The following is a 10,985-nucleotide window of genomic DNA, read 5'->3' on the forward strand; positions in this document are numbered from 1 at the left end:
TCAGAAGTTGAGTGCCGTGACAGGACAGAAAGTACAGCTCTGTTCCTGTTCCCGGCCGACCTTCAGTGCGGAGGTGACCACAGATATTGCTGACGGTGGTTTCCAGTTAGAACGATTGAAGCAGTGAAGTGAATTAGATCGCAATACAGCGTGACATTAAGCATTAAAGGAAAGGAAAGGAGAAAATCGAGCAGAAAAGGTGACAGTGCCCCTGAGTGCTGATGCAAACATTTATTTAAGTGCTGATGCCACAGGCTGCTGGGCGAATCTCTGACAGCTGACGGCTGCAGTATGAGTGTTATCAGCAGTCCAAGAGACTAATCTGACTACAGAGCACCACTTCACCGTGAGTACGCAATGATTTGTACTGAAATCAGTCGTCTGTGTAGTATTGGCAGCGTTTGGAGGACAGCTTGGATATTTGGCCTGTTTTCATTGATCTTACCCGTGGAAGATAGGACACACATACATACACACGATGACAAAGGTGACTGTGGCGAGAGGAGAAGCATTAAATCGCAACACAATTCAATGTTTCTCATGCAAACTCAATTATCAGCTGAGTGGATGTAATATAAATCCTGCTAATGATAATAAACCTTCACACAGTAGCTTTACTGTCTCAGTTTACAGACTATCAACACTCATCATAGCGTGTATTGTGAGTTCAGCACCTTCTAAGTTTTTTTTTTTTGACTCTTAGCTCGGGCACATTGATTAAGAGCTCATCACACTGATAACCCAGCAAACAACAGGAGGCATCTCACTGGATTAGGCAATTAAGAGCACCGTGAAGGAAAATGCGACAGAGACAACACGGAAGGAGGCACGGATCAATACCAGGATTGCAGCAGCACAGCAGCAATGGACAGAGACAAAATATATTAACAGAATTTTGTGCCATATGTGACACACGTTGGTAAAAAACACAGACTGTAAATAAAAGAAGAACATGGCCCCTGTGACACCATTCACTGGTTTGAGGACTCCATTTTGAAGCCTCAACTTTTGCTTTGCGACCCTTGCCATCTTGTTTTTCTAGAGCCAGTAGTGATAACAGCAAGCGTGATCAGGCAGGTTTACAAGATTGTAGTGAGACCTCCCATGATGTATAGTTTGGAGACAGTGGCACTGACAAAAAGCTGCCAAGAGCTGCAGTAACTGTCATTTGTAAAAGCTATATGCCATCTTATTTGACCTCTTTAATGCTACATTGAGCATCTTGGAATTTACACTCCGGTCCTCCTGAGTTCTTAATGTTTAAGGATTCATATTTTATCTTCTGACATTTTATAAACCACAGAAACATTTGAATAAGTCAAAACAACAAAAAACAAGCCCGTGACTGAGCACTTTCATGCATTCGATTTATTTAACCCTTTTACCTTTTTTATGGAAGATCGTGAACAATCCTGCTAATTTAATCTCTTAAATGTAAATCATGAATAAGACTGTGGGGCTCAAAGTTCCTTAGGTGCTGTTCTTTAGTTGTGTTTGCTGGAGAGGGAGCAGTCATTGCTTGGCTTGAGATCTAAACATTTTTGCTTCTGGTAGAACTTGGAGAACTTGTTGAAGATGTTAGTAATGGGCAGAGCCACAATCAGCAGCCCGCAGATGATGCACAGAGTTCCTATGATCTTCCCAGCTAAAGTAACAGGTAAGGTGTCTCCATAGCCCACTGTGGTCATGCTAATGGTGGCCCACCACCACCCGATAGGGATAGTTTGCAACTCAGACTCCTGAGAATCTTTCTCCACACAGTAAATGAGGGACGAAAACACAGAAATACCCACGGACAGGAAAAGCACCAGCATGCCCACTTCACGGGAGCTGTGTCGTAGTGTGGCGCCAAGAGAGCGAAGGCCAACTGAGTGGCGAGCCAGTTTTAAAATACGAAACACTCGCATCAGCCTCAAGATCTGCACAACTTTGCCAACGTTCTCCAGGTCTGTGCTCTCGTCCGCATTCATTATGTCACACAGGATAGTGACGTAGAAGGGCATGACTGACAGCAGATCGATAATGTTGAGAGGGCTGCACAGGAACTTCCTGGCTGATGGTGAAACAGCCAAGCGAAGAATAAACTCTGCAGAGAAAAACACGACGCAGAAGCTCTCAACAAACATCAGCACTGGATTTTCAATTTTTTTTTCATCAGGATCTACCTGATGGAAATCCGGCATGCTGTGAACACACATGGCCACAATGGAGGCGATGACTACACTGAGGGATGCTACAGCCATAACTTTGGCTGATGTGGAGAAACCGGGATTTTCAAGTCTAATCCAAACACTCTGGCGGACATTTGCACACCAGGAGCCTTCAAACATTTGTGTGTCATCCTCCAAAGCAGACAGTTCACCAATAGATGAGCCAAAGCTGTTGAGCTGGCCCTCATCACTTCTCTGATCCCATAATCCATCCTCAGCAAGTTCCATAAGGTCATAGAACTTGTTGCTGCAGCAGAAGTCCAGGTGACGTTCCTTGATGCCCCAGTACTCAATTTCTTGGAAGAATGAGACCACACACAGCCCATCCACCAGGTGGATTTTCCCCGTGAGGTAAAAGTTGAGAATGTAACAGAAAAAACTTGGGCTGCGGTCGAAGTAGTACTCCATTTCAGAAGGACTGAAGTCATCACAGAGCTCCAGGATGGCTTCTTTGGAGCTGCAGCACAGAAGACGAGCCAGGCGTGTCTGTGGGAATCGTTTCAGGACGGTGAGGTCCATTCGCTGCTTGAAACCTCCAACATTGACATTAATGAAGCAACCCTCAGGCTGCTGGAGGATCTGTCCATACACCATGATGAAAGCTGCTCACAGTCCCTGGTGAAAATCTCACAGGCATCAGTGCCTGCAAACAAGCACAAAGAAATGAGGACATCTCACACTAATGCTTGATTTACTATTTTTGGTTGTTTTTACCTTTATTGAATTACAGTGTTGTGCTCTTTATGAACGCAAATATGTGTGCAGAAGGATTTAATTTAATTTTTAAGTCTTAAAGTAACTAGTTCTCTTGCAAAATTTTGAGATGAGGCCAGTGCGATATGTGAGAACATCATTCCAAAAAAAAAAAAAAAAAATCCATCGGCTCCAAAGCTGTTTTTACTGGATTCCAGAGCATAATTATAGTAAAAATTAGCAAAGATTAAGGTACTTCAGCCTTGTAAATGTCAAAAAGATAACAGCATTTTAAGAATGGGGGTTGAGGACATCGGTGGAGATATAGATCCAGTGGACAGTTATTTGTCATTTTATTGGTTGTTTGTTATAAAATATGCAGTCGTTCTGTTTGTTTGTTTTTTGTAGTTTTTGGAATCAATTGCCATGTTTACCCTTTTCTTTTGAGAATGTGGATTGCCTTGTGTAGACGTGTTTATAGTATAGAGTCTATACTAGAGACTATTACTGCATCTAATATCAGTAATGGTTAAATTCTGATTCTCTCCCATCATGTCTTTTGTCCTCTCTCTGCTGTCTTCTTTTTTCCCACCCCCAACCAGTCATGGCGGATGGCTGCCCCTCCTGTAGCCTGGCTCTGATGCTTCTTCCAGTAAAAAGGGAGTTTTTCTTTGCCACTGTCGACCTTATTCTTGCTTATAATACTGTAGGGTTTTTACCCTACAATATAAATCACCTTGAGACAGCTGTTGTTGTGAGTTGTCTCTATAAGAATACAATTGATTTGAATTGTGTTGCCTATGAGGTAGAGATTGTTTTCTTTTGGTTTGTCTGAAGTTTTTTTAATTTGTTAAAATGCATAAATATATTATTAAATGAAAAAATACATAATTTCTTAGTCAATACAATTGCCCTTAAACTCATATTGAGATGTACCCACTTTGACCTTAATCTTTTAATGCAAATAAATGAATCTGGGGAGACGCTATTGGTAATAAGAGTACATGTTTTAAATTAATAGATATTACTGTGAACATTGAACTTCTCTGGTTTATCTTTTGTATTTTGTGTTTTTGAAAATGAGACGTTATTTCCAGAACAGAAATCAGGCAGTGGATAAAACCAGGCTCAAAACTCTCATTTTGTTGGTGTATTTGGGTCAAAGGTTTACGGAAGAGTACCTGGAGAAAACCCACGCAGACAAGAGGAGAACACACAAACTCCACACTGAAAGGCGCGGGCCAACGCGGATTGGAGCTCAGACCGTCTAGCTGTGAGGAAACAGTGCTAACCACCACACCGCCATGCAGCCCCCAAAATTAATAATTAATAATTGCTAATTCGTCTAGTCTATGACCTTCAATTTCTCACAGCCTGCTTCACAACCAGAAGTCTTTTATTGTTTCCCTCTGCTGGTCATTATCTGTATTGCACTCTAATGGGACTTAATGCTGTGAAAGCTGCTTACATTAAGAATATCTTTTAGTGTTTCCAGAAATCTTATGTTTCAGTATGTAACTGATTATTTGCATGACTGTCCAACAGGCAAAGTGTAGTAAAATAAATGTGTTCATTCAGGTCTAAAAAGGAGGTATGCTTTGAAAGCAAAATAGCACAAAACCTCAAAAATGAGCAGCACATGAATAAAGGAAAGTTTTTGCCTTGAACTGATTGTGACTGCCACAATCATGGCTGATTCAAAGCATAAAACTGGTGCAGACTGAATTGTACAGTTATGCATATTTATGATGATGCAGTTTCTTTTGTTTCTATTTTCATCACTATCCTCAAGACTAGATACTAGTCTTTCAACTGACAGCTTCGTACAGCCTTTTAACTTTATAACAATTACACAAGAAATCGAATTTCATTTTATTTTTTATTTCTTATCATCCCAAATCCACCCTTACTCAAATAATCCTCCATCTTCCTTATTTTGTTGGATCTTTTGGTGTAATTCCACTATATTTATTCATTTGCCACGTAATTACTTGAGCTGGTGGTATAATTTTCAATAGCTAAAATATATAAAAGTACAATAGAAGAAAAGTGTAGCATTTGGAAGTTTTAAAGGAAACTAATCATACTGTAAGTGCTTTAAGTAATGACTACGCTTGACGTATCTAAGAGAAAGCGTGCGCGCTGCACACATGCATGTCATGCGTGTTACAAAGTGATACCGCTTTTTCTAAAAATATGTTCTTGCACACCTGTGTTATTGAGCAGTATTTTTCATCTAAGCATCCATCAGTACCGACTGTCACGGCTGAGAGCAGCTCTAAAATGCGCACATGGACTTGGACATGATCATGTGTTACTGTACGCACAGTTAATAAAGCAGAAAATCGCAAGCCGAGGTGAATAAAAGTATTTTAGATTCTAAAAAGGGCAGCGAGACAACAAAATGCTATTTTTATAGATATTGTTATAAATAGCTAAAACTCCAAAACTCTAAAAAAAAATAAATAAATAATAATAATAATAAATAAATAAAACATTATAATTAAATTCCCAGTAAGATAATATTTCCCGTTTGCACGTCTCGTGGACCCCAAAACCGTCGAGTAACGAGCTCAGCAGCTTACCTGCTCATGTGTCCGTGTGTTGCGTCCTGCGGCTGTTTCACTTTGTCCGGTCGGGAGTGCCGTTCAGGACACCCTGCGGTGCGCTGCGGTGGTGTTTGTGCGCAGGGCGGTAACGCAACTTCACACAGGATGGCTGGCACGTCTCCACCGCTAACAGGCTGTTAGTGGGTATTTAAACTTTGATCTGTAACGTGCTACCAGTGTTCAGGTCGTTTAAGGTGCGCCAAACTGATCAGCATAAATATTTTATCACTGTGCAAAGACTGAACCTTGTCATTTTTCGTCCTGTTGTAGATAGTGTTCCTGCAGCTTTCGGGCTAGTTTGTGCTGCTTTTAGTCTGAGAAAAAAAAACGCCAAAATATTATGGGATGTTTAACACAAAATAAGAGTAGCAAATTAAATAAAATAAAAATCAAAGTGGATTAAAATAAACACGCTAACAGTGAGAAAGGAGGTGCAATATTGCACCCTGTTTTTACTGGCCCATTCTTATGGCAAAAAATAATGGAAATGTTTGTGATATGTGTGTGTTTAAGCATTATAGGTTTTAATTTGTTTGTAATTTTCGACTTCCAATCACTACATTGGAAAGTTTTGCACTGAATCATGGCCTAGAACAAGATCTACAGTAATGTGAGATATCCCAAAGGAACACGCAGTGTTACAACTGAGGAACCAGGGCAGACAGGCAGGCTGTGGACAAACTTGTTGCTTCCCAGGATATTTGGACAAATCATCAGCTTCAGCTTCCTTCACAGATTTTCTATAGGACTGAGGTCTGGAGACTGGCCAGGCCAATATATGACCTTAATGTGCTTCTTCTTTAGCCACTCCATTGTTGCCTTGGTGGTTTGTTTTAGGTCACTGTCATTTTAGACGCAAAAAAAAAAAGAACGAAAGATGACAGCGAGATAACGACGTACTATGGGATATACTGACATCTAGAAAATGATCAAGGATATCTGCACTGACCCCTGGAGGAAAAACCTTTTCTCAGCATTTAACCCATTCTATAAATCAGGAGCAGCGGCCAGCCGAAGGATCATCTCCGGATGTAAGCCTGTGCTTACATGATGATCAAAGGCACGAGAAGCCCCACCATCACCAAGTGCTGTGAGCAGCACTTGGTGATGGTGGGGAGGAAGCTCTTTTAACAGGTAGTGACCTCCAGCAGAACCGGGCTCAGGGTGGGGGGGGCAGCCATCTTTTCAATTGCATTTTATTTATTTAGCACCAAATCACAACAAGCAGTCACCTCAGGGTACTTTAGGTAAAGACCTACAATAATTACAGAGAAAACCCAACAATCAAAACAACCCCCTATGAGCAAGTAATAGGTGATAGTGGGAAGGAAAAACTTAAACATTCAGCAGAACCAGGCTCAGGGAGGGGCAGTCACCTGCCGTGACCGGTTGGGGATGAGGAGAGGGAGATGGGACAAAAGACATGCTGTGGAAGAGAGACAGAGATTAACAATAACTAAGGATTAAATGCAGAGTGGGGTATAAACACAGGGAGAGTGAAAAGAGGTGAGTGAAAAAGAAGAAGAAGAAGAAGAAGAAGAAGAAACAGCCTTTATTGTCCCACAGAGGGGAAATTTGGGTGTAACAGCAGCCGCAGTTATTATAAATATAAGTAAAAATATAATAATTCACACTAAGAAAAGAATATAAATATATATAAAATCAACAAACAATATTAACCTTAATACTACTAATAATAACACTATATACAATGTACATGATGTGCCTGTGTGTTGAACCTTAACAGGCCGGACTATTTACAGTATATTATATATTATCCTACATTGTGTAGGTTATTGTGGTTTTTGTTGGGAGCAGTGATGATTATAAAGTCTTACAGCTGCTGGGAGGAAGGATCTACGGTAACGCTCCTTTGTGCATTTAGGATGCAGCAGTCTGTCACTGAAGGAGCTCTCCAGCTCAGCAACAGTTTCATGCATGGGATGGGAGACCTTGTCCATCAGTGATGTTATTTTGGTCAGAGTCCTTCTGTCTCCCACCACCTGCACTGAGTCGAGAGGACATCCTAGGACAGAGCTGGCTTTCCTGATGAGCTTGTCTATCTTCTTCCTCTCAGCTGTAGATAAGCTGCTGCTCCAACATACTGCTGCATAGAAGATGGCTGATGCCACCACAGAGTCATAGAAGGTCTTCAGGAGTGTCCCCTGCACTCCAAAAGACCTCAGCCTTCTCAGCAGGTAGAGTCTGCTCTGACCCTTCCTGTAGAGCGCATCAGTGTTATGAGTCCAGTCCAGTTTATTGTTTAGGTGAACACCCAGGTACTTATAAGAGTCCACTATCTCAATGTCCACTCCCTGGATGTTCACCGGTGTCCGTGTGGTGGGTCTGCGCCTGCGGAAATCCACCACCAGCTCCTTGGTTTTAGCGGCGTTGATCAGGAGGTGGTTCCGCTGGCACCAGTCCACAAAGTCCTGAGTCCACTGTCTGTACTCTGAGTCATCCTCACCTGTGATGAGGCCAACTATGGCAGAGTCGTCAGAGAACTTCTGCAGATGGCAGCGTGGGGAGTTGATGGAGAAGTCTGCAGTGTAGAGGGTGAAGAGGAACGGTGCCAGCACAGTTCCCTGTGGGGCCCCCGTACTGCAGACCAGCCTGTCAGAGACACAGCCCTGTGTCCTCACATACTGTGGGCGGTCAGTGAGGTAGTCCAGTATCCACTCGGAGATGTGGTGGTCCACTCCTGACAGTTCCAGCTTGTCTCTCAGAAGTCCTGGCTGGATGGTGTTAAAAGCACTGGAGAAATCAAAGAACATGATCCTCACAGTGCTTCCAGGCTTCTCCAGGTGGGTCAGAGCTCGGTGCAGGAGGTAGATGATGGCGTCATCCACCCCGATGCCAGGCCGGTAGGCGAACTGCAGCGGGTCCAACGAAGACGACACCATGAGGCGTAGATGGTTGAGGACCAGCCTCTCGAGGGTCTTCATTAGATGCGATGTCAGGGCTACCGGCCTGTAGCTGCTAAGATCCTTTGGATGTTTGGTCTTTGAAATACTCAGTGCATCATGGGAACCCCCAAGCAACCTGAACCTTTAGGAGCATAATCAACGAATGGCTCAGCATCACCTGATCTAGCCCTAACCACAAGCTTTATCAAAAAGGAAAGTTTGAAGCCTGATCTTAAAAGTAGAAACAGTGTCTGTCTCCCAAATCCAAGCTTGGAGCTGGTTCCACAGGAGAGGAGTCTGATAGCTGAAGGCTTTACTTCTCATTCTACTTTTAGAAACTCTAGGATCCACGAGTAAGCCTGCAGACTGAGAATAAAGTGCTCTGTTGGGATAATATGATACTATGTGGTCTTTACTATAAAGCCTGGTCATTCAGGTCTTCATATCTGGGAAGAAGGACTTTAAATTCAGTTCTGGCTTTAACAGGGAGAAATATGATTCTGTCAGTATTCTTACTGCAGCATTTTAGATCATCATTGTAACTTAATGTGTTAACATGTCAGGACACTATGTGAAATTTTCATTGCTGTTTTTTTTTTTTTTTTTTTTAAAGATGATTGGGACAACTAGCAAAGATGTCTCACAGCAAGAAGGTGAACATATGGATGGTTGTCTGTCTCTTTGTGTTGGTCCTGTGCCCACTCATGGGCAAAAATGCAGCTTGGAGACCAGAATCAGCCCCCAAACAAACTCAGTCTGGCCCACGTCCTACAAGGAAAACCTCACAACTTCCCCACAACACACAAAACGCAGCATGATTTTAATGAAATTCAAGGTAAATGCCTGCAAACATTTCTGTGATGAAGTTCAACATGTTAGCAATCTCAACCTCAAACATAAAGGCACACCTTGGTTTTTTACAGACAGGTGAATGTTGGAAATTATGTTTGTACAAAATAATGTTCACATGTAGCAAATATTTGGCAGATATTTTCAGTGATTCAAACACTAAAAGGGGGGAAAAAATAAAACTAAAAAAGAATGATGATGACAAGTTGGACATTACCCTCTGTAACTATGAACATCTTCATTCAACAATGCAAGCAAGTACTCTAAAAGCAAATAAAACTGTCTTCTTTGAGTACATATTCATAACATTTACAACATAATTCAGTGTGTTTAACTGCTGACCTGTGCAGTGGTATATATCAGACAGATGTTGGCTTAAAGTTTTAATGCAAATAATCTTTTCAAGGCAAAAACCCAATAAAAGCTCTAAAAAAAAAAAAAATAAATAAATTTTTAAACAGAAGCATCTTGCTTTATTAAACAGGGACCCTAAAAAAAATTTGGTTATTTGAAGAGGCATTTTTAGAAACCGTTCTGTAAAGAACCTCTTATTGTTATTTATTTATTTGGAACTGAAAATCATTCTTTTATAGACCATTTTTGGAGCTAGTTATTACCCTTATTTTTCTCAGTGTAAGCCTATTAATACAACATCATAACCTCTGCAGGTGAACCATAAGAACTAACCCAGCTGGTCGCAGTAGATGGCTGAGCCTGAGCCTGGTTCTGCCAGAGGTTTTTCCTTCCCGATGTCAATAAGTGCTTGGTCATGGGGGTCGTATGATTGTTGGTGTTTTCTTTCTAATACGGGGAGCTTTACCTTACAATATAAAGTGCCTTGGGGGTGACTGCTGTTGTGAATTGGCACTAAATAAATAAAACTGAATTGAATTGAATTAATATGCACATTCAGAAGAAGGGGTGAGTGTGCAGAAGAAAACCATTCAATAATGTTTAATAGCTGGAGGGGATTTGATAAACGCTTGTTCAAACATTTATGTAATGCTATTGTTGGAATTAGCAAGGTGTCTTACAATGATAATCTAACCACAGCAGGAGGGCACAGTTCAGCTTTTATAAGAGAAAACTCAGTGTGATGTAGGAAGTTAAGTTAAAAAGAAAAAAAAAATAGTCAAGCTGAGATAAAAGAACCAATCATCAGCTGAGAAAACCTCCTCAGGTACAGTCTGTGGTCCACACAGAAACTGAAATGAGTTACCTGCACACTGACTGCTTTATGTGCTGCAGCTGCTCACTGCTACAATTTCCTACCAGCAGGTGGCAGTAGAAGACATGAAACAAAAGCCAAAGTCTCCATCCAGCCAACAGAGGTGCAGTCACAGGAATATAGAGAATAAATGTAGTAATGGTATTGCTCCTGTTGTGGGGAGTTGTTTTCTTTCTTTCTTTTGGGGAGGGGCTTATATTCTGACAAAGTTAAAGCCATAATCTGACGAGGAAAAAGAAAACAGAAAAAAAAAAGTAGAAATCAGAAAGAAATCTAATAAAAACTCTGCAGCGAACACACAATGTCACACACAGGTTGGTGAGGACAATAAAAGCAGTAACATTTTTCTTCTGTCAGTTGTGTTGTAGTTCTTGGTGTATAAAAGCTCTCAGCTCATCCAGATCAGCCTTTTTTTTCCTTCTGGATAGAAACCACTCAAAGCAAAGCCAATTCAAAGTCTGGATGCCTTTGATTATGCAATGATTTTGGA

General features: G+C 41.3%; 1 protein-coding gene across 1 annotated transcript; it reads right to left on the reverse strand.

Annotated features, from left to right (window-relative positions):
- Nucleotides 1–1,484: 1,484 nt before the first annotated feature.
- Nucleotides 1,485–5,582, reverse strand: LOC115772921 (potassium voltage-gated channel subfamily S member 3-like). Its single transcript, XM_030719372.1, has 2 exons — nt 5,489–5,582; nt 1,485–2,853 (listed from the first exon to the last, which is right to left on the reverse strand). The coding sequence occupies exon 2, from the start codon at nt 2,802–2,804 to the stop codon at nt 1,485–1,487; it is 1,320 nt and encodes a 439-aa protein (XP_030575232.1). The 5' UTR covers nt 2,805–2,853; nt 5,489–5,582.
- Nucleotides 5,583–10,985: the final 5,403 nt, after the last annotated feature.

Source organism: Archocentrus centrarchus, chromosome 22 (genome assembly GCF_007364275.1).
Source record: "Archocentrus centrarchus isolate MPI-CPG fArcCen1 chromosome 22, fArcCen1, whole genome shotgun sequence".
Classification (NCBI taxonomy): domain Eukaryota; kingdom Metazoa; phylum Chordata; class Actinopteri; order Cichliformes; family Cichlidae; genus Archocentrus; species Archocentrus centrarchus.

Excerpts from the sequence above, each read along its gene's own strand:
- LOC115772921 (XM_030719372.1), bottom strand. The coding sequence starts at position 2,804 with ATGGTGTATGGACAGATCCTCCAGCAGCCTGAGGGTTGCTTCATTAAT.